Source organism: Amblyomma maculatum, chromosome 11, assembly GCF_055883805.1.
Source record: "Amblyomma maculatum isolate TAMU_Amacu chromosome 11, ASM5588380v1, whole genome shotgun sequence".
NCBI lineage: Eukaryota > Metazoa > Arthropoda > Arachnida > Ixodida > Ixodidae > Amblyomma > Amblyomma maculatum.
This window is the reverse complement of record NC_139354.1, coordinates 108,862,163-108,886,410: the sequence shown is the minus strand read 5'-3', so window position 1 is coordinate 108,886,410 and position 24,248 is coordinate 108,862,163. Positions and strand designations below refer to the sequence as shown.

The following is a 24,248-nucleotide window of genomic DNA, read 5'->3' as shown; positions in this document are numbered from 1 at the left end:
AGCGACTTCAGCAAGGTAACGGCACATGAATGTGATGGCTAAAGCCCTTGATAAACAAAGTAACGATAGTCTCCTCCAAGGCTCAGGTTTACTCCTCGCGCGCTGCACACGGCATACTTTTAGGCTTGGTTCACTCGCCGGACATTCGCTTGCTTGGCGTGTGCGCTGCGCACGGCACGCTTTGTAGGCCAATAATACAGCAAAGAGCCAGCCTTACAGCAGCGAAGATAACCTGCCGACCAGCAAATCATCCAGTGCAGGAAACAAAACAATAAACTTTGGCGCCACGCTCACATCTCTGAGGATCGAGACGACCAAAGTTAGCATTCATCGCTCACGAATGCGCCGCATAGATAGGCGGCCAGCGAGTAAGTGCTAGAATTGACGCTCCGGTGGCAAAGTAAACAAATGCCGATACTTTCTAGGTCGAGATGTTCTAGCAATGACTGGTGTGGGAGGATATGCGTGTTGGGGAAAAGATAAAAGTTACTGTGCGCATGGAGCGCGTCGGGCAAGTCGTCAGAAGACGTAAAAAAAGTCATAAGAAGAAACAAGGAAGACATAAGAAAAGCAGGACGTGTCACGATGGAGTGCCAGCGACGACATACCCAAGCAGTTTTATGGTAGAGACAGTCGTAAGAATTCAATGTATCGATTAACCTGGCAACGAGATATTGGAATCGAGAAAATAGGGCAACCTAGGTGAGAACTGATAAGAATTCTGACATGGATTCTAGTTTTGACCTCACTAGAGAAAAGCTAATCATTTAACAGGTTAATATGCGTCATGTAGATGAATTTCTAACATTGTTAATATTTTATTGACCAATGATAGCGCTTTAGCTACATGCCAACTCGAAGGAGGATTGCTAGAAAGTATTACGCCTAAATACTTACACCACTGATGTGATTGTACGGGTACGCCCAAAGTTACGTATGAAGTATAAGAGGCCATTAGCCTCCAATCACACCCGTTGATAGGGAACAAAAAAACAGCCGCCGAGATTTCTATAGCGTATATGGCAGATATTGAATTGAGAGTGATCAAACGAAAACACTTTCTGAACAGAAATGAGCGAAAAGTAAGTACTTTAGGAATATTTTTCGAATCGCCAAACCTAGCGGCCTCCGGTGAAAGTTCTGACAAAACTGGATATCACGTCAGTTTTAGCTGCCTCCCTCATGCCTTAATAGCCACCCCCATCGCGAGCGATCGCACCAACTCGCTTTCCTTTTCTCGTTGCACTAATGAAGCGCATGGACGTCTTTTCCTCTGTTGTTCTGTGGTTCCCTTAAAACGTCTTCAAGAATTTCGTCCTGCATCTCGCGATTTATACTTTTATGTGGCAAGCAGCCGAGTCAACACCGCTGATTGCCGATGGTCTGCTGCGCGTAAGGGTGCCACAACAGCATCGTCGGGCGAGAGTCGCCTTGCACTACCGTTTCTCGATGAATGCGAGTTCAATTAGCAGAATAGGTTACATTTCTTATGCATGTGGAGAATGTCATAGTGTTCTGTGTAATTCGATCATTTTTCCGTCATTAAAAAGTGTTACACATATATTTTCCCATTTTCCAGTTGTCTGTCGAGGCACGCAAGCATACACAATATGAGAAACGTACTGTTTCTGAATGGAAAGAGAAGCTAGGAGGGCCGGTGAGTTGTTAATCTTTAAACGCTCACAGCGGTCTAAATAAACTATATTGACGCCATATTTAACTTACTCTGCTGCGAAAATTGTGGACGTTGTCTATAAGTTGTGGATGAGTTTAAGATCGTGTCTGTCCATCTCCAGAGCAACTTCATTATAAAATTTACATTTGAACAATTTATATCATTTTCCGGTTATGCAAGTATTTCTGAAATGTGCACATTTCTGCTCTTCCACTTCCTCTTTCGCTTCCTGTGTAGTGACTGGGCCCTTCCACTTTTCCGTTGTTTCTTTAGCATTCCTGCTTTTCGGTGCTTATTGAGTAGTCCGAAACGTTACAAAAATGATACCGCCGTTTTTGTTCCCTTTCCTCTGAGATGAAGTCATCTGGCTGACCTTAACAGCGTGGGTACTAATTTTTTCATTATCAGGATTAGATAAATCAGACGCACGTCCCTGTTCTTGCCGCGGTTCAGTTACAATTGTTTGACTGAACGGATTCCACGCTTGACAGGACTATTTCATCGTGAAATACACGAGCATTTTAAAGCTGACAAATTTCGCATCCTCTGTAGCTTAATTGTATTAGTGCCCTGTTAGCCCTAAATATTTTCTGATGCCAGCAGCTGTTCGTTACGCAGGCTTCCAAATTGAGACTTTAATTGCGTCAAATATATATTTCTTATACCACTAACTTTATTTCCCCATGGTGCGCATATGAAATTTAAGTAGCTGGTACGCGTGTCTCGATACATTACATACAGTTTCATTCTTTTTTAAGGACACTTACCGCTGTCACAGATTCTTCAGCAGAACAAAGCCGTAGAGCCCACAAGGAGTGTTTCAAGCGAACAAGACGTATTCAGTTTCAGTAGAGGCTGACATATTAGTAAAGTTTCTATATTATACCTGATCACTGGCTTTCCCAAAGACTATAAAAATTATGTGACTTTAACTTATTTCATCCAAGTCATGCGATGCTTACGTCGCTGCACCAGAGTTACATCACATTTCGACTCCCAATTTGGTATCTGTTAATTAGTTTCTGGCAGCTCTGAGGGAACATGTCCTAGAAGTTACCGATTCCATCCGTAAATCGTGGGCGTCTGGGATATAACACTTTGGTAATCAGGGGACCATGCGGGTGTTCATTTAGAACGTGCTCACTGACTGTCAGTATCATGTCAGTTTCCCATGCAAGCTAACAAAGTGGTCGTCAAAAACAATCAGTGTGCTACGCATGTGTGTGTACTATCCCGGCTACCGTTCTGTTCAGATTTTCGTTTTCGGTGTAGACACTATTCATTACTTTGAACCCCTATTTTGAAGCGTTTGCAGTAAACAACTCGAGCACGTGGGCGGGAGAAATTGTTGCACTCATTACAAAAACCTTAGAGACCCAGTGGGTGCACGAGCACTGGACGTCAAAGCTAGCACCATCTGAAAACGGGGTGCACGCTCTGCCGAATTCTTTTACCACGGATATGCTAACCTTCGACTGTTTGAAGGTGGCCTAATCCAAATATAATGGTACCGCGAAGCCCTGTAGCCTAGCAGCTGGTAGAATTGGTAGGGTGTGGAGTACGGTGAGAATGGTTGTTAAATTTCGGGCTTTTTGAGCTGACATCAAAATGATTGATGGCTACACTGGAGCCTCCAAACTGCAGAACCTTTCTTTTAAGCGCATGTAGCTTCTTTCGTTGCGGCGACGCAGATTGCGTGGTGTTCCCGGTAATTTCTTTCATCTGTAATGTTGCCATCCTCTAGGCTTAGTTGTGATGTCCCGAATTGACACGAAAGAATGCATTTAAATGCCAAATTTTTATCTCCTGTATTTTTACTCTATGATTTACTCTATGACAAATTAATTCTAACGAGGAAATAAATTTGTTTCCTTGAAGACATCTGACTTTTTCTCGTGTCTCTTCTTAGCTAATGTTCCAGCCTTTCTTTGGAATTTTATGTTGTCCATTGCAGTTGCTCTCTGGTCGCCTGTACTGAGTTTCGTCTTGTTTATTTTCTTTCTGTCTCTGGCATTAAGTACATATGTCTTCCTGAATAAGCTGTCGGTTGTTAGGGAGACCTTTTGTTGCGTTGTCTTCTTCTCGTTGCCACTTCACGGCCTTTAAAATGAAATAAATAAAGTTTTCACATGCCACTGAAGGTACCGCAACAATCGTTTCCTGAATTCAATTTTGTAATTGAAATCTAAGAAATTTAATTTTTAACTTTTTTTGCAGATATTGGATGCACTAGGGACGGATGTATCTAAAGCGGGAGAGCAACTTCGAAGCGATGATGAAGTTGGAATTCATTTGGTGCAATATTTTGAGGAATTAATCAAATATATCAAAGAGTTAGAAGTGTGAGTGAAATTTTTACGAATACGTTTCGATATTCTGGTATCATAGCATTCTTTTTTGCCTGAATACAATTATGTGATTTTTGTGCAAGTTGGTACAATAGCGTTGCCTTCTTATGTAAGGTAAATTAAGGGATTTATTAGAGATTATACAGATTGATTTACATCAAATGTGTAGTCAATATATTCACTATACGCATTCAAAACCAATCATCCACTACATGCCCTTGAACGTCTTTTGTATAAAAGGGATGCTGTTGAGCACAAGCGTTCCAGAACGCACACATAAAAACAGCGATCTTTGTAGAGACTCTCGCACTGCACGCTTTTTATGTTTAAGACCTCATTCAAATGAATTATACCCTCGAATTCATAAATAACTGATTCCTATGTATAATTGTGACGTCTAAGAATGCAAATGCCTCGCGCAGGTATAAAGTGCACCCTGATAAATCACACTTCTCTCACTCTAGCCCGAGTTTTTGTATCACACCAGTTGGAGGAGGAGGAGAAAACATTTATTTAAGGTTATATGATTTGGGAAGGAAGGTGCCAATCCCCTTTCGTGGGTATGAGCCAAATATCAAGGAAGAAGAAGAAGAAGAGGAAGAAGGGAGGTGCGTTTGGTTGTGCAGCTGAGTGGCAGACCCTGGAAAGCTCCGCTTCAAAAAGAGACTAGTTTTAGTAGGCACCTTCCGGATATCCATGAATTCTCCCGCCGTCTAGAAGCGGTCAATAGAAGCGTTCTGTTATTGGCATCGTCGCCACCATTGCTTTCTGGAAATAGCCTCTTTTTTTTCTTCTCGTTCACCTTAATTACTTCCACGGCATTTTTTTTCTAAAAATTTTCGCCCCTGCAACTCTTGAACGTATTTGTTTTCATGGTGATTGTGCATTTCACAAAAAAATTGAAAGTTTGCAATATAGACAGTTTCTTTTAATAGCCGCGGGAGCCGCCACTATTTGTAGAAACACGAATTTCGACAAATAAAAACCTCCGTTTTTTTTATATATGGGATCTACGGGAGGTTTCGCAACTGGTAATGTTAAAGGGACACTGCAGCGGTTTTCATTGAAGTATATTATTTGTTGATCATGCCTGTGAAGTTTTTTTTTTTTTTTATTGTACATAAAACACCTGCGCGATCGTCGACTAAAAGCGCGCAATTCAAATTTCCCGCGCCCCGCGCGACAGCTACAGAGGAGGAAAGCGGAAAGAGAAACCTGGCTTCTCCTTCCGTCGTGACGTCACCGTTAGGAGCCGGAGGCATTCAGAGCCAATGGAGGGGGTTTTCGGAGTGCACTGTTCCTAGTTTTCCGTACGTTGCGGAGAGAGAGAGAGAGTAAACGTTTATTGTTTAACGGAATAGCGTGGGTGGTTTCCTCAGTCCAGGATACCATTGGCCTGGGCTGTCTCCCGGGAGGAGGAGGAAAAAACATTTATTTAAACCCAATAACTAGGCACTGGTGATTAGGTGGTCGTGTCCACTTCAGGCGGCCTCCTCAGTCCAGGATGCCGGCAGCTGCTCCTATCCCGCGCGCCCGCTCGATCAGTCGTTGCTGATCTTGCAGGTGTGAGCTAGACAGAGCAGCTTCCCAAGAGGAGACGGTGGTGTGGGGAATGGGCGTGAAGCCTTGCGGCTTTGGACACGCCCATATGGAGTGGTATAGTGTTGGTTTGGTGCTGGCGCATGATTGGCAGATGGAAGGGTACCGCGAGGGAAAAAAAAGGTGTTTGTGGTAGAGGTTCGGGAATGTGTGCGTTTGAAGTTGTCGCCAAGCAGTGGCATCTGCTCTGGAGAGATATTTGTGCGGTGCGGGTAAGTGCGGTGCGGGTAAGTATTCGAGGGTGCGGGTAAGTATTTGTGCGGTGCGGGTAAGTATTCGAGGGTAAGTGTGTACGTGAGTGGTTCTGTGGTGGTTGATAGCTGAGAGCTTGATGATGGCCTCGGAGCAGCTTCCTCTCCGGTTTCCGTATTAGCTGGTAATCGGCCATCTTCAGTCTTCCCTCCTGGTGCCCGGCAAGTTAGTTCGCGGGCGAGCGCGTGAGCGCGCTCGTTGCCAGAAAGAAATGCGTGACCTGGTGCCCAAAGTATTCGAATAAGTGGCGTTTGCGTCTTTTCTTTGCACTGATGAAGGATTTGGTGGGTTTTGGGAGACAGCATACCGTTCGAGAAGGCTCGGCATGCTGCCTGTGAGTCTGTGACAACAGTGCAGGTTTTCAAGTGTTTGTTCACGGGGTTGGATGAGATGTATCGGATGGCGAGGGCTATGGCTGTCTCTTCCGCCGTTCTGATCGAGGTCGTGAGGATGGAGCCTGTTACTTGTACCTGACCGTCATCATTCGTGACGACCAGGCTCGCGGCAGGTTTGCCGGGGTAGATTGTTGCGTCGGTGTATAATACGAATTCATTATTTCTTAATATACGTTGAAGTGCCCGTACTCGGGCCTGCCGTCGGCCCGCGTTAAGGTCTGGATGCATGTTTTTTGGGATTGGGGCCACTTGGATATTTGCTCTCATTAAGGGGTCCATGGGCTCCGGATCTGGTGGTAAGGGGGCGCTGGGGGCTGGATAGCCGAGTCTCGCGAGTAGGGCGGGTGCGTGTGCTTCGTAGTCTACTTACTTGTCCTATCCACTGTGCTTCAATTAATTCTTCCACCGTATTGTGGATGCCCAAGTGAAGAAGGCGTTGAGTGGCCGCGTGGGGAGGGGCACCCAATGCCGTATTTACCGCCGACCGGAGTGCCGCGTTAGGTTTTTCTAGTTCGGCCCGATTGAGGTGATGGTACGGGAGGTGGTACGTGAGGCGACTGATGATGAGCGCCTGAACTATGCGAAGCGTTTCCCTCTCCTTAAGACCGCTTCGTCGGTTGGAGGCCCGTCTTATCATGTGGGTGATTTGAGACATTTGTTTGCGGAGAAGATGTACTGTGTGTGTGGCTCTACCATTAGAGTGGAGGTGTAGCCCCAGCACCCGAAGCCTCTCCACTTGTGGTATTGGCGCACCTTTAAGGAAAAGGTCGATCTCTGGAGGCTTTTTTTCTCCTTCCATGGCTGTTCTTGCTTATAACCAAGAGTTCGGACTTCTCCGCTGCGCAGGTAGCCCGCCAGCGGCGGCGTACGTCTGGACCACGTCGATGGCTTCCTGAAGCGCGTCTTGCACATCGCCGTCAGAGCCCCCCGTGACCCAGATTGTGACGTCATCCGCGTAGAGAGCATGACGAACCCGGGCGATGTTGTCTAGCAGAGGTGGCAGTTTTGCCATCGCCACATTGAAAAAAGTCGGAGAGAGGACCGAGCCCTGTGGCGTCCCTCGGCCTGTAAGAGCGATATTGTCGGAGCGTAGTTCGCCCAGTCCTATGGTGGCTGTGCGGACCGTCAGAAATGCTCTGATGTAGTTGTACATCCTATTCCCACAGTGGGACGATGCCAGGTTGTCAAGGGTGAGGTCATGTGCAACGTTATCAAAAACGCCTTTTAAGTCGAGTGCAAGTATCGTCCTCGTTTGCAGCTTGCTAGGATGGTCCATTACTTCCTCCTTCAGGTGCAGCATGACATCTTGTGTGGATAAATTTGGTCGGAAACCAAACAGCGTGTCCGGGAAGAATCTTCGTGCTTCGAGGTGGGGGTGGAGCCGGGATAATACGATGTGTTCGAATAGTTTTCCGATACACTAGGTGAGCGAGATTGGCCGAAGAGTTGCGAGTGAGAGTTGTTTGCCAGGTTTGGGAATGAGAACGACGTCAGCTGGGAGATTGATTGGTCGTCCAGGTTTCTAAGTACCTTGTATTGAATGCCATCCGTACCCGGCACCGTATTATTCGTGACATTTTGTAGAGCTGCTCGGACTCCGGCCTCTGTTATGTCAGCGTCGAGTGGACTGTTCTCGTCCTCGTAGGGGTAGTCCTTGTACTGGGGGCGCGGGCCAGAGCTGATGTAGTGCTGTTCTAGTTGGGCGAGGACAGCGTCGTCGTCACACTGTTCCTTGCGCAGGAGCGTACGTATCGCCTTGCTCGTCTCAGATTTGGATTGTTTGGGGTCTAGTAAAGCGCGCAGCAGCGACCACGTGCGAGCCATGCCGAGAGTGCCTTGGTGATGGTCGCAGAAGCGGTGCCAGTTGTTATTTGTCAGCTCGGCAGCATAGTTCTCTGCTTCGGCAGTGATTTGGGCTATTCTTAGCTCCAGCTTCCTGTTGCGTTTTTGCCGTTTCCACCTCTTGACGAGCCCCCTGCGAGCCTCCCACAGGTGAAGCAGGTGGTTGTCTACGTAAGGTGCAGTTGTAGTGGCTGAGACCGTAGTAGTGGCTTGTCGTAGGTCTTTTTGTATTTCTTGCACCCATTCCGGAAGGGGCAGAAGTGAGGGCGGATTGGGTGTTCCTTTTACCCCGTTACACCCTCTCTCCGTCGCGGTCCCTCCTGTCTGTCGATCCCAGCGGTAGGAGTTGCAGTTGGTTAATCTTATCTTGCGACCAACCTTGCGGGTGCCGGCTGTTTCAATATCGGCGGTTATTATGTAATGATCGCTACCCAACATCTCTCCTAAGTTCGACCACGTGCTCGGGGTATTTGCTCTGGCCAGTGTGATGTCGGAGAACGTGTCCCTGTTTACACTGTTTCCCATGCGGGTGGGTTTGTCCGGTTCCGTTAGTAGGGTGAGTTGATTTCTGGCGATAGTCAAGGCAAGTTTCCGGCCTTTCGGGGTCTCCGATTCGTAGCTCCACATTGGATGGGCCGCGTCGAAGTCTCCCACAATTATAACTTGATTTCTCTTGCTGGCTAATTTTAGGGTCGCTTCTATTATTTCGTCGAATGCATCCCGTTTCCCTCCTTTAGTTGGACTGTACAAGTTAAGAATGAACAGGGATGCCTGGTTGCGTTTGGCGGGGACCACCTCGAGCAGAACGTGCGCGATGTGCGTGTTCTCGATAGTGTGTTCTATAGCGGTGAGGTGCTTGGATACCGAGGTAGCTACTTTGGGTGGCGTCGTGTCTGCTTCGTCGTGCATTCTTGGCTTATTGGCGTGTGCTGTGAAGCCTGTGAGGGTGGGTTCGCAGTTTACTTCTTGCATTGCTATTATATCTGGAAGGGGAAGCGGGGAGGGTTAGATAGACTGGCTATGTACTGTGTGAGGAGTCCCTTCTTGCGTCGGTATCCTCGACAGTTCCACTGCCATAGCCGAATGGGCGGATCGCCTACTTGTATTTTTGTTTTAGTTTTTCGTTCAGGGCTGCTATCCATGCTGTTGTTGTTGTTGGTGATTATGAGGCGGAGGCGTCAGATATGGCTTGACTGGTGCCTGTGGTGAAGTTATCGCGGTATCGGTGGTGCCAGTGTCGGCTGCCGTCGGTGGGGCTGGTGCAGCGGCAGCGACGATCAGTGAGGTGGGAGGCGTTCGCGCATATGGGAGCAGGCGTCGTGCTTCACGGTTGTCGCGCTCGCCGTGCGTGTCTACCGGGAGATTTACCTCAGGCGGACACTGTGCCGGAGGGGAGAGCGTAGCGTGTTGTTGATCTGTCGTGAGAAACTGGCGCAACAACACTGTCTGTTGATGCATCTGTTGTTGCATTCGCTGGTCAATATGTTGGAGAAGTCGTTCGAATGTATCTTCCCTTTCCCTCCTGACTTCCTCATGGAGGCTCTCTACCATCGTTTTTGTTTGGGCTCGAAGAGTAACGGTCATGGCCTCCATCGACCGGTCTATCATAGCTTGAATCTTTCCGATAGAGAGATCTGGGGAGGGAGGAGCAAGTGGCGCTGTTTTTTCAATTGTTAGTGGAGTGAGGGGTTTGGTGTTAGGTTGTGATGAGGATGTGTGAGAATTTTTAGTGGAGTTTGTTTGTGGCTTGCGTGATTTGTCTGCGGCGGTTGAATTGGGAGGGGTGGCTTTGGGGAAAGGGAGAGGAGGGAATTGCTCTGTCGAGCTCACCTTCAGATGGCTTCGGTTTTCATAGCCCTTGTTTTTGGACGGGGGCTGCCGTGTCGGGCTTTCCCAGCGGGGCCCTCGACCGGTGCTAGGTTGTTGGGGTGGTGGCGCAGTAGAGTCCGTCCCCGGGCCTTTCTTTTCCTGAAGTGTTTCAGGGTTGCCTTCTGCGTGCGAGCCTCCCGTCGTCGCTGTCACTGCAGCTGCCACGTCGTGGGCGTTGCTGCGCGACTGGTGCTGATTTTCCCGGTTGGAGTGTTGTGCTGAGGGACCGTTCGAGGCACTCCCTTGTAGTGGGGTTCTTTTTGCTGATTGTGTGCGATTGCCAACTTTTTGTTGAAGGGCCTCCACTGTCGGCTTGGGCAGCGGGGGTCCGTGGCCAGGTGTTCGCCGCCGCAATTGATGCAGCAGGTTTGGCACTGGTGGCTTTCTCCGGGATCGTTTGCGCCGCATTTGGCACATCTTGTTTTTTCCGGGTTGGGACACACGTCTGCCATATGGCCCATGCCGAGGCATACACTGCACACTTGGTACCTGGGTTTGTGTGGCCGGCATCGATACTCGGCGCCGCCGTATTTGACGTAATAAGGGACGTGGAATCCCTCAAAGGTGATCAGAGCGGCGGTGGATTTTCCCAACATTCTGGCGTGTAGAATCTTCGTGTTTTTTACTTGCAGTTCTGCCATGAGGTGTTCTATGCTGGTTCCCTCCTTCACGCCCGTGATCACCCCTTTGCATGAGGCTTCCGGGGTTGCCACGTACACGACGACTTCATATTGCTTGTTGCCGAAGTCTAGCGAGCTGATACCGCGTAGCCGGTGAGTGAGCTCTTCACTCGGGGTGCTGATGACCGCCAGGTTTTGTTCTAGTCTTACTCGGATTATTAGTTCGCGCCGGATTTCTGCCGGAAGCTGTGCTGCAGCACCGATGGCTAGGGCGATTTGATGCGTTGTCCAATTTCGTAAGTTAAGTCCGTCTCGGGGTCCTATCACAGTTTTGAGGTCATCAATTGGGAGGAGTGGTGGCATTTGCTGCTTTTGTCGGCGTTGCTGTGGCTGTTTTTTCATTTCATTGGCTGCTTGAATCTCTTGCTGTTGCTGCAGCAGTCGTCTCTCTGCGCGCAGTTGGCGCACGGTTTCGACAGTAAACCAGTCATCGCCGACGCATCCGGTGTCTTCGTCATCTGCGTCAGATACCTCGTTGTTGCCCCTGCTGTCCATGGCAGCAGAGTGCTGATCCGGGTCACCCATATGTTGAAGCCGCGCGGCTGACGTTCTGGGCGGTGTAGGTGTTGCTGCCTCAATTCCTGGCCACGCCTGGGCTGAAAGGTTTGTCCCTGCCTCGGCCACCGAGACGCAAATCCAGGGTGTCGGTGCGACGTCACTGCTGCGCCACGCAGAGGAGTCTACGGGACGCGGGCTCGGAGCCGGCGCTGCCCGCCGGGCGGAGGAGACAGCCGCGGAGGCGCGAGGTTAGCCAGACGTTTTTCGGGGAAAAACTGGGGCCCCGTGCGGGGCGGCAGGGTTCGCACGAGAAACGCCGGAGCTGTCGACAAACACGTCTGCTCTCGGTGCCTGCTCGGAGAGAACTCCGTGTCTCCCAGGCCCTGGTGAACAGGCTGCGCTGCTCAGAGAGACCCGTGTGGGCCAGCTCTGCCTCCCACTCCGCTTGGCTGAGCGCTCGAGCTTTATATTTCTCTAATTGCTCTTTGCAGTTCCATATCATGTGAAGGACGTACAAAACACGTCAACGTAGTGTTGTTCACCTGATGCAACACAGCTCTGCATGTGTTCGGATGCACGAACAGCTGTGGACGCGACGATGTGATCTTCCATTGTATTAAAAGCTCGCGGCGGGGCAATGCGGTATTGCTGAGAAGAGAGATAAATTCAAGCCGAACAAAGGGAACATTCTACTGGAAGCGTTTGAGTAACTGTGACCACATGAAGTTTGTTTTTAATGCGATTTCTATAGCGCTTTGACAAAAAGGCATGGCTGAATCATGACACGGTTCCTTCTGTTTCCTTGTACAAAACAGTCGGGACAGTCATCTGCGATCCGATCATGGACTGCTATCTCATGATGGGACGATTAGACAGCATCGGCGCATGGTTGTATTCGCGTGTCTCTTTTTTTTTGCGCAAAAGCTTCGCGCGACGGCTTCTGTGCTAAACATGGACAACGCATCAGTAGCACGCGCTGATGATTTTTGTGAACTAGCAGATGATTAAGAAGAGTCCACTGCTGTGTCGAGCTAGGTTGTGAAGACTGAGATCTTTTCCAGCACAGCACGTGCCTGACATGTTCGTGGAACCCTTACGGGAGCATTATTAGAAGATAAGGAGTGTACCGCTCAGCTGGGTAGAGGCGCATTCAAGTAAGGAGCGCAAAGAGCGAGGTTTCCTTCGGTACGTCCAAGCAATCAATTATCCAAATTGTTCATACATGGCCTTGCGATTTTGCACCCGTTGCTGCGTCGTCATTTTACATAGCCCTGTCTTGTTTGGAGATACACATTAAGTTGGAAATGAAAACGACGAATCTCTTGTAAGAAAACACATTTCGGAACACGGCTTTCTCATGAAGGTATGGGTGCGGAGGAGCTGCAGCTTGGCTTTCAACATACGTCAGCCATCAATTCACTCAACGTGTATTGTGACAGTACGATAAAAAGGAAAGGGTTTCAACGTCTGCTAAATGTCGCATGACGCAAGCCGCATTCTGCGCGCATTTAACTTTGTCTCCAGCCCAATGACCCCGTCAATGCCTTGTATGCATTGCAGAGCTCTGCAACCGCGCTACGCTTGTTGTTCATTTGTCTGGTGGTAGCTGTGTACTGCTTCACCCTTTCTATAACATTCTTCGTTCTCTCAAAGTACCACGACTGACATTCAAAGAAGGATCTGGTACACCAAGCGTTGGGTTCATTTTTCACAACAATGACCTTTCGGGCGGGGCGAGAGGCCTGAGACAGAGGTAGTCGGCTAGGGCACTGTTCGCTGCCCTTCCTTCCCAGGAAAATGCGGACCGAGGTTTCGCTAAGGGCCATGTAGTTTCTGCTAATAATGACACACATTATTTTTACAAATGCCTGTAACTAAAGCAAGTTTTCATGACAAACCTACGCTCCCCTCAACAGAAGTGCTGCATCGTTTGTGGGTTTGTGGGCGTATCTTGTACGGATACAGCGGGGTTTCCGGAGCTTCTCCCAAGCGCGCACATCTAGAAACGCCGAGCGCCAGGCCGGGGGACGCTTGTGCCCATTTTTACCGGTGGGTGTCCGGCGGTGGGTTTCGAACTAACCACTTCCCGCAGCCGAGACGGGCGCAGTAAACCAGTCTTTCGGTGCTTACTGATCACGAACCTTGTCCATAACGCTCGCTATCGCCGCTTAGCGGCGCCTCTTTGCAGTAAAGGTAAAGCGCCTGAATATAAAGGGTAACGTTCGCGAAGCTCAGCGCTGCCGAGAAATAGGTCCTTCTGCTGTCCACAATAACAAAAATTAGACGTTTTTTGTACTTTTGTGCCTTCAGGCGAAGCCATATTTTTCCATGGGCCTATGTCGAGAAATTTTTACGTGGCGGCATGCCGTTCCGACTAAACATATGCGGCTGCGACAAGTCTTGTCGCAGCAGCTGGGGCGTTGGGCAGCACGTTTGATATCGGAATCGAACTCACCGACCTTGCCTCCCAAGTCAGACACGCCACACCTACGCCATGCTGCAACCTTCGTACGTGTGGTTAGAGCGAAGCTTCGTATCTCTCTCGGCCGGGGGCTGGTTGGTACTGTATTCCAATGGATGCGACCCAAAATCGCATCTCTTCGTTTATCTAAATTAGGTCGGGTGTTAAGCCATTAGCATGAGCTGCCATCTTGCGCAACACTTTATTATAGGAACTGAGCACAGAAGGGAGAGACCCTTACATCCCGAGTCAGAGACACTGGTCATTAGCCACTGAGGTGCGTTCACACGGCTGTGTTCAAGCGGGGCTTCTCGAATACACCGGGTGGTCTTTCACTTACAGGGATAGACTACGGCTGTGTGCTAATCAGTATGTGTGACACGAAACAGAAGAGAAAACTGATGTGCCAGCTCAGCTCAGTCGCAGTAGGTCCAACTCACTCAAAATGACCGGAATGTTTACCCAAAAATGTTGGGCCCATTATTTATTTGGAAGCTTATCGACTGCCATAAGAAACAGCGAAATAATTTCTAGATTTTCAAGGAACCATTCACATCGCTGCTCCTCCGAAAGAAATTGGAGGGCCGCACATACAACTAAAGAAGAATACGCCGATGAGGAGTGAATCATAACGAACTAGAGATTACAAAACATATGGACCGCTCATAAGAGCCTTTAATAAATGGAAGAAACCGAGGCGCAACAGAACGCTCCATAAGGCAATAACCAAATTGGAGCGAGGCAAAAACAAACACGCTGAAACTGCAAGAAACTCAATTAGGACAAATATGAAACCGCATGAATGGCTGAATGGCATGTACGAAGGCCTGGCCGTTGTTTACTCATCTATAGATGCAACGAATATTAAATACATACACATCCCAGTCGAAAGAAAACTACAGAACTGTGTCAAAAATTCGACAAAATATCCTGTAGTTTTGTTTTAACCATCAGATTTTTCTGTAGTTCTGTAGTACTTTCTGTAGTACTTTTCTGTAGTATATTTCTGTTGTCTGTAGTTCTGTAACGCTTTTCTGTTGTAACTACAGTAATTTCTGATGTTACGACAGAATGTTCTGTTGTCAAAACAAGTTTCCCGTCAAAAACCGCGCAGAAATTCTGTCGTAACATCAGAAAATTTTCTGTAGTTTTTTCCGACAGGGATGCGACAAATTTATATGCTTACACATCAATGCCGAGCCACAACGCACGAACTCACTTGAGAACTGCGAGAACGCTCACCCTTAACGAACCCGGAAGTAGTTTTCCACACTACACCGGCAAAAGAACCTTAAACTAGACGCGGAAGTCACAATAACATAAGTAGAATATGCCATCGGGCAACTCCGCGCACCTCGGCTGCGGGCCTTGACGACAAAAATAATGAACAAATTTGTAGACGGTGTGAAAATATTGATGATTACTGAGAAAAGGGCGCTTCACAGTTACCAATTGTAGTAGGAATGTTAGAAAGTGTTTGAAAACGGGAGGAAACGCTTTTTAGGTTAAGTTTTGTGGGGCAGAGCCCTGATTACAAGGATTCGCTGGTTGCACCTTACTTGCGGAATAGATGATTTTAAGACTTGCTGGGCCAGGTAACCCCGCGCACGGCCGCCTCCCATCACTCGTCTGTCTAGTATGGCACTGTGAACGTTTACTTTGGCCTGCCCTGGCAATCCCAAAAGTTTGGGCTCGTCCTGCACCGAGGACAGTAGCCGTGAGAATTTGACTACATAAGATTTTTTTACATTTATGAAATTTCCCTGCCGAGCTCTTTAATTTTTTTTAACAAATCCATACACTCTCTTTTCTTTTCCCTTAGAACAAAGCTAATGGCTTATATCGGATGGTTTTTAGCACGTGAACTCGCCGATGTTATGACACTGGATGTCCGCAACGCACTGAACGCATTCCTAAGAGAAGCATCAAAACCTCGAATTTCCGTGAATTTAGACCCGATGAAATGCATCGAAAAGCTCATCGGATACCATGGAATAATGGAAAAAGCTATTCAATACCTCTACCTCACCAACTTTTTTAAAGATGACTCTATCGACAAGGTAAATTACCGTTTTTACAATACAAAGTTTTTCAAACAAGCAACAACTTTTATAGTAGCCCGGTTTTCAGTTTTTTCAGCAAATGTGGATGTTGACATTGCTGATCAGCCCAAAAGTGCTTCCGCTATCCGTAATCCGATACGTACGAAGGCGCCGTAGCGTAGCATAGTCGAAAAACGTCTCAATGCGATTTAAAAAACGCTGATGAAGATAGATGAAGACAAAGTGTAACTGGTAAGGAATCCTGCACAATATTTTATTAGGTGGCAACTTAGCTTACTTCTGAGCTTTTGACGTTCGAACCCCCCTTCATGCAATCAAATTAAAATACCGCACTCCCTAATTCTTCGAACAGGAAGTGATTTAGGACTCAATATCTCTGTCACCAGAACAAAAATTGCTTATTTGTCCGATTCATTCTGATCATACTTTGTGATAAGCGGAGCGGGCCCTTATTATGTTTTAATGTTGCACGTCTCAAAACGACGCAGGTAGTAAGGGACACCGTAGTGGAGGACACAGGAACTTTCGACCGTGTAGGCCTCTTGAGCGTGTACTTGACTTCGCGCAGCACACAGGCGCCTTGCTTTTGTCCTCTATCGAAAAGTGGCAAACGCGGCATTCCTCAACCCGTTTCCTTGTGCTCACCAGTCGAGCGCCTAGCCATTGTTTCACTGTAGCTAGGCCTAATTTTTTTTAATGTCAGATATTCAGCGACATGGCATTGGCACTGAACACAGCGGGGATAGGGAAAGGTGCAGTGTTTTCTTTTATTCTCTAAAATTAGGGATGTTGGCAAAGAGAGATTGTAAACTACGACAGATTTGAACGTTTTACACGAATGCTAGCGTTTCAGAATGGCAGAGGTATGCGATGTAGAGAGGTAGTCTTAACAATCACCTAAGATGAACAGCTCGGAGAGACGCCATTTTAGTGTTTTTTTTTCAGCACGTGGTTGCCGAGAAGGCTACAAATATGGAAAGAAAACTTGCCTGATTGAGAATCAGACCCCGTAAGACTCTTTCACAAACACTAGTCGGCGGACACAAGAGACAAAATATCCCTAGATACATTTTACATATCACCAGTACAATTTGGGTACAGTACCGGTATCCAAATAGCAAATACTGACATAGTGCCCCCCTCCCCAATGGTACCAAATAGAAAATACTACAAATAGCTAGCTGAATTCATACCGTTGCAAGGAATTGCACGCAATTATACAATATTTGAGCGAATAAGGTAAAAGTTGCCACAAGAAATTAACCCCGCAGTTCGAAAATATAAAGTGCAGTTTTGTGTAGAAAACAAAATGTCTCAAATCATGAATATGGAGCATATTTGTGAGAAATATGGACCGCTTCCATGCCACTTGTATTAGCTATTTGCTAAAGCTTTGAAGGGAAATTACTTGCTTGCTTATGAGTGTATTTATTTAAAACATCAGCCATTCGCATGATCCGAATCTTTTTTCCAAATGATGTGCCGAAGGCTGTGAAAATGAACTCTAAATACAATGTTTGAATGCGCATAGCCAAACTATTTTCATAACGGTCTAAATGTTACTCTTTTATTGAATAAAGTGGTGATAATTTTTTTTAATTCAAACATTGCGTAGATGATGGTCTGTACTGGAGTTAATCACATCGATTAACTCTAGATTAATCGCATGACGTCTTTTCTAGCGTAAGCAAGTTTCTTTTTTTCTTGTTTTCGCGGTGGTTTCTTGTACACGAAAACAATTATGTAGACAAGCAAAACCTACAATACCATGATATATGTTTCTAATGTTGACAGCAAATTTGTTGCTTTGAAAGTTATTCCAACTGGCCGTAAAGTACCCGTTCGTATTTTTTTCCATATGTAACGATCAGCCTAAAATTTGCTTCACAAATAGCTTCAAGAAACTTGTGAGCGGTTAATCTTGCAATATGTCCGCATCAAAATTGCATATCAGGCCTTCAATTGATAGCTTTTTTTTTGTGGGCGAGACATAATGTACGTACTTTATTAGTTTTCAAGTCTAATTCCTTATTAACAAGCCAAAGCATAAATTTGGTTGGTAATTGCTTCTATATGCAGGCTCCAGATGCAGCGGCGGCAGCATCTGGAGCCACGTCTAATTCTTGTACTCTGCTGTTGCAGTTGCCGCACTGAAGCCGTGCTGCTTACGATCCTACCGGGCCATCGTCAGAACTACCATTTTCCGGCAGCCATCCTTATCGTCCGTGTTCCTGTGACAAAGTTCGGACGCTAGGCTGTACTCTGCTTCTGGATTCCAGACTGCAAGAATACCATCTGTGCAAGCGCCGTTCGACGCATCGCATCTTGATATTGTGCGGCGTTTCCCGGTCGGCAGTCATTTGGCAGCGGCGGCGGCAGCATCTGGAGCCACGTCTAATTCTTGTACTCTGCTATTGCAGTTGCCGCACTGAAGCCGTGCTGCTTACGATCCTACTGGGCCATCGTCAGAATTACCATTTTCCGGCGGCCATCCTTATCGTCCGTGTTCCTGTGACAAAGTTCGGACGCTAGGCTGTACTCTGCTTCTGGATTCAAGACTACAAGGATACCATCTGCGCAAGCGCCGTGCGAGCATCGCATCTTGATATTGCGCGGCGTTTCCCGGTCGGCGGTCATTTGGCAGCGGCGGCAGCATCTGGAGCCACGTCTAATTCTTGTACTCTGCTGTTGCAGTTGCCGCACTGAAGCCGTGCTGCTTACGATCCTACTGGGCCATCGTCAGAACTACCATTTTCCGGCGGCCTTCTTATCGTCCGTGTTCCTGTGACAAAGTTCGGACGCTAGGGTGTACTCTGCTTCTGAATTCAAGACTGCAAGGATACCATCTGCGCAAGTGCCGTTCGACGCATCGCATCTTGATATTGTGGGGCGTTTCCCGGTCGGCGGTCATTTGGCAGCGGCGGCAGCATCTGGAGCCACTTCTAATTCTTGTACTCTGCTGTTGCAGGTTAGTAACCCAGAGCATTCTTTTGCACTTCAATGCTTCCTTTGCGCTGTCGCTGCTGCCACCACTGCCACTGCCGAAAAATTATGCAAAAGAACTAGGTAACAGTTGCCTTGGAGAACTTTCTGGCTAGTTGTTATTTCTGTGTGTTTCTTGATTCTTTTGCGCTATGTCTCATATTTGTTTATTGTGCCAGCTGCCTCTACAGGATGAAGGGGCTGTGAAATGTACTGAGTGTTCATATATGTACCACTTCGGGAAATGTGCTGGTTTGCAAGAAAGTCCTACAATTCCAAAAATGAGGTGGCTAAGAAGGCGTGGAAATGTGTAACATGTAGGCTCGCGGGCCAGTCGTAGTGAGGACGACATTGATGTAAGCATGGTTCTTGCGTCAATCAACGAGAAACTTGAGGGTCTACCGGCTCTAGTAGAGAAAGTAGACAGCATGGAACAAGCAGTGCAGTTTCTGTCGCAGAAATTTGACGAATTTCAAGAAAAGATTGCTAATCAAGGCTCTGAAATTAAAGGGCTAAGAAAAAGAGTTGCGGAACTGGAGGAAAGAGAAACAGTGCATGCAGCTGTAGAATCCGAACTCCAACGCCAGGTGAATGACCTTGAGTTCCGAAGTAGGAGACTGAACCTTGAAGTCCATGGCATCCCTGTTGTGGTGGGCGAGAAACTGATATGCCCTCTAAATGAAATCGCTGATAAGCTCCGGATACCTCAGCTCGAAGAGGCTGACGTTGCAGCCGTGCATCTGCTGCCCGCTAGGCAAGACAGTGTGCCAGGAATTCCTGTCCGTTTCACAAAGCAGGGAACCAGAGACACGTGGCTTAAGAAAAAAACGCCCTGAGGGATGAGACCCCTCAAATTTTCTTTCAAGAAAACTTGACTCGGTATAACAGGGAGCTTCTGAGGTCGGCAAAGGAAGCTGCAAAACAAAAAGGTTATAAGTTTGCTTGGTACGTGAACGGTAAGGTCCTTGTTCGAAAGACCGATGGAGCTACTGCAATTCACATCACGGAGAAGTGGGAGCTTGACGACCTTTAAAGGGTAGTTTCTTTTTGCAACAAAAGAGAATGCATAATGAAATGGAATTTTACTTACCTAATGATGTAGATAAAATTGTTACAGCATTTCCTGCAGCTCCTATAAAATGTATCCGCCTGAATACGCGTTCGGTCAGAAATAAGGTGTCATCCCTGGAAGAGTTATTTACTGGAATCTCTTTTCAATTTTTGGTTATCATGCTAACCGAGACATCGAGCACTAATGAATGTGATGTTTTTAGGTTGCCTGATTACGATACCTACTATTTAAACAGATCGCACTCTCGAGGGGGTGGAGTATCACTGCTGATTACAAATGATGTAGAATGTCAAATCATTGATTCTTATACAGTTCTTTCACCAGACTATGAAATGTTAACCCTGTGTACTGCAAGACATGTATTTTCTGTGTGCTATCGACCACCGAATGGTGATTTGTCTGCGTTTCTGCAGTTTTATGATCAGTTTCTGGCTTATCTCGTTCAAAACCACAACTCTAAACCTTTGATAGCGGGTGGAGATTTCAACGTCGACATGAGTGTGAACAGTCCGTCATCAAATGCTTTCAATATGGTCATATTATCGAATGGTTTTGCAAATTTAATTAATACACTAACCAGAATTACCCCTGAAGGACAGTCTACCCTAGATTTGTTTATTACTAATTCCTTTCAGTCGAACGCTAAATCTGGAGTTTCATCTTGTTCTATCAGCGATCATTTGCCGGTGTTCTTGTGTTTGGAAACAAGTAGGTCAATAAGGAAAGAAAAATTTCCACCATCAGTGTACCAACTAATAACATACACAACACTGAATTCCTTTCGTGACGCTCTATTGTCAGCAGAATGGAACATGATCGCTGATCTTACAGATGCCAGTGAAGCGTACAATAAATTTGAGGACATACTGACACAGTTATACCACAAACGTTTCCCGTTAAGAACACGCTAAAAAAGTAAAAAACACGCAAACCACGGATTACATCTGAATTGCGAGATGAAATGAAAACGAGAGTCAAGTTATATCAGCATTTTCTTCATACACGACCAGCAAATGATCTTGTCAAATTTAAAAAGCATCGTAATCAGCTTACAAAAAAATTGCGAAATGCACGAACAGCGTATTACTCATCTTTTCTTGATATGGGGTGCCGTCAAGACAGTCTGTTATGGTCGAGGTTGAACACTCTCCTTAATCGTGGTCACTCGCATAAGCCTTTATTGAAACTACAAATTGATGGCAAAGAATTATCCGGTGCTGAACTAGCTGATACTTTTAACAATTTTTTCACAAGTATCGCTACTGCTCGTTCTACGTCATCTAATGCTAGCAAATCTGTTTCCACTCATCTTAACAACACAATATACCTCCAGCCCGTAACACTGGATGAAATCGTGTCATTTATACGAGCCTTAAACAACAGTAGCAGTTGTGACATTGATGGTTTGCAAGCACGCCCAATCAAACATGTAGTCAACATTATTGCCTCAATAATCACCTCTATTTTTAACATGTGTTTGAAATCCGGAATTTTTCCAGCTAAAATGCCATGTGCAAAAGTTACTGTTCTATACAAAAAAGGAGATCGTAATGAGCTGGGAAATTACAGGCCGGTAGCTATTTTGCCGATCTTTTCAAAGCTGTTTGAAAAGGTCTTGCATTCGAGGGTGGCAAATTTCATTGAAAAACATAATCTGTTAACACCACAACAGTTCGACTTCCGTAAAAACAAATCAGCAGAGTTAGCGTTGCTAGAGCAGAAAGAGTATATACTAACGGCATTTGAAAACAATACATTAGCTGTTGGCATTTTTGTGGACATTTCTAAAGCCTTGGATTTAGTGGATCCTAACATTTTGCTGGAAAAATTAAGTTATTACGGAATACGAGGACAGGCACTAGCTCTTATAAAATCTTACCTATCCAATAGAACTCAGGGTGTGAAAATAGGTACCTATACATCGAATGCTAAAACTGTCGATTGTGGAGTGCCGCAGGGAAGCATTTTAGGGCCTCTACTTTTTAATCTCTATCTGAATGATATCGTCAATATTAACTTCAAAGCAAAATGTATCATCTATGCAGACGACACTAGTATTTTTTTCGCCGGCAATGATATTATTCTCCTTGTTGAACAATGTAACAGTGCTCTGGAATCCTTAGAGGATTTGTCGAGACTAAATGCAATGAAGATAAATGAAAGCAAAACGAAGCGATTATATTCAGGCCAAAAAACAAGCTCATACCTCCGCATCAAGATATTATAATAAACTCACGATGCATCGATTTAGTCGAGAATTTCAAATGCCTTGGTGTCACCTTTTCCGCTAATCTGTCCTGGGATAATCATGTCAAGCATGTTCTCAGCAAAATAAGTCAAATATCTCGTGTAATAGGTCGTTTAAAATATATCCTTCCCACACGCATCAAACTTTTGCTTTATAATTCACTCTTTCAATCACACTTGAACTATTGTAAGTTAGTATGAGTAAACAAAACATCCACTAATATAGAACACATCCACCTCTTACAGAAAAAGTATCTCCGACACACATGTAATGCTTCTTATACTGCTTCAACATCCACTTTCTTTAAGAACTCGGGTGTAACTCCAGCTTACAATTTATATAAATATCGCTTAAGTCATATGTATAAGAAGGAAACCCATAGGAATGTCAACAATCCACGTAACAATTACAGGACAACACTCAAAGCTACGTCACGAGATATTTTGAAAACTGATCAGTACCCACGTCACGTTCGAATTACGGGAAACAGAGTATTAAGTACATAATACCATCACTTTTAAATTATTATAATTCAATTCGTTTTGATCTTTTCACGGCATCCTGTAAAGACCTCCGGGAGATGTTTTCGATTTCTATGTAATATTGTCTAACCCTGCTGATGTTTTTGTTGCTTTTGTAACAATGCGTTTTTATGTTGTTTTCGTTTAAATATTAACTAATGATTACTATGTTTACATAATAGTAAATATGTACCTGTATACTTGTTTTAATGAAGAGTATATGGGCATATGTGATGCTGCCATGCTGCCGAAAGAAAAGAAGGGATTGTGGACCTGTCAAGCTGTCCATGGACAGCTTTTTTTCTACAATCCCCCCATCTGTATTTGATGGCAAATAAAAAGATTTCATTTCATTTCATATATCTCAAGCACATCTATGTCTGTTCCGAAAAAAAAAAAGGTTAGCGTCCCCTGCGTGCCGTATTTCGTCGAGGTAGATGGAATGTCACAATATCGTTGTTATTGTCCACAAATCCGCGCTCACCGGTAAATATTCTTAAAGGCTCTCCTTATTATTGCTTGCTGCTGTTATCCACTCTTGTACACTGGTGAACACTAGGCCGCTGTCATTACAGCATTGTTATTGCCTGGGCGTTTAACAGATCTCAATTCTGCTCACTGGTCTTCTGCATGCTCCATAGTATCATATGCTGGCGTGAGAGAGACCGAGGTAACGTGGATTTAGGAAGTAACTGACACTGCACCAAGAGCGAAGAAGGCCGACCTTCTCTCAGACAAAAACACGCGGATATGTTCTCGCCTTTCTCTGTGGTTTGACAATATTTGGATGCTTATTTCAAATTTCTACGTGCTGCCTTTATATAACCCTCAGAGATATTTTTCCGATACCTAAATATTCAAGGCTTAATACTTATTGTTTGAATGTTATAGAACTTGCTATCTTCGCATGCATTCTTCAGTGTGCTGTACCTGCTACATCTCTAACCATAAAAGATCATTCGGTGGGCGAAAGCTTCTGTTCTTAATAATGCTTCATCACTCAAGTTAGGTCTAGTAACTGCTGATGCTGCTAAGGCATGTAATGCATGCACTCGTGAAGCTGAATAAACTACAGCGGCTCGAAATCTCTCGAGTTACAGTCTGAACCAACATTAGAGCAACGCCATTTAAATAGGCATAAATTTTATGTGAAGCTTCTGGAGCGTATATTCACTAGAATTTGTGAGGTTGGGTGGTACAGAAAAGAAAAACTCGAAAAAGCTTAGGGAAGAAGTGCGTAGTTCTTGATTCCTGATTCCTGATTTCTGATTCCTATGAGGACTGTTAGTGGGTGATTCACGGACTGAGGGACAAACTTTACAAGGCGTCTCTTGAGATGTTAGCGTTGGTTACTCGACTACAATCTGCATTCATTCCTATTCCGTAGCAGAGAAGGTGACGCCTCTTTTACTCTCTTCATGGGCCCGAGGTCTACGTCCCCTCCTTCACTGAGGAACAATTTTCGTTTGTGACCGGACCAGGCCCACCATGCTCGAAGGGGTGATACTACTGCGAAGACGATGCGCCCATCTCTTAACCAACGTTAAGCAAAGGGGCTCCAGTGTATCACTCTGGCAGGCTGAATGTCCCACAGCATGATGTATAAGTTTTGCTCAGAACATCAGTTATTATCGTATAGTTGCGCTGGCTTCATACCGGTAGGTGTGACAAACTGGTTGCTTAGGACTTCAGCTGCTTTGAGATCTTTCCAGTCCGCAAGAATGAAACTATCGGCACTTCTTG

General features: G+C 45.9%; 1 protein-coding gene across 1 annotated transcript in view; it reads left to right on the top strand.

Moving 5' to 3' along the window:
* The window catches only part of LOC146174641 (uncharacterized), a 115,010-nt gene extending 97,174 nt beyond the window's left edge, over positions 1–17,836 (top strand). The window contains exons 10-13 of the mRNA XM_084585421.1: positions 1,580–1,657; positions 3,893–4,017; positions 15,442–15,679; positions 17,762–17,836. Of these exons, the coding sequence (XP_084441547.1) occupies positions 1,580–1,657; positions 3,893–4,017; positions 15,442–15,679; positions 17,762–17,836 (516 nt within the window). The remainder of the gene's footprint in view (positions 1–1,579; positions 1,658–3,892; positions 4,018–15,441; positions 15,680–17,761) is intronic.
* The last annotated feature ends 6,412 nt before the right edge of the window (positions 17,837–24,248 follow it).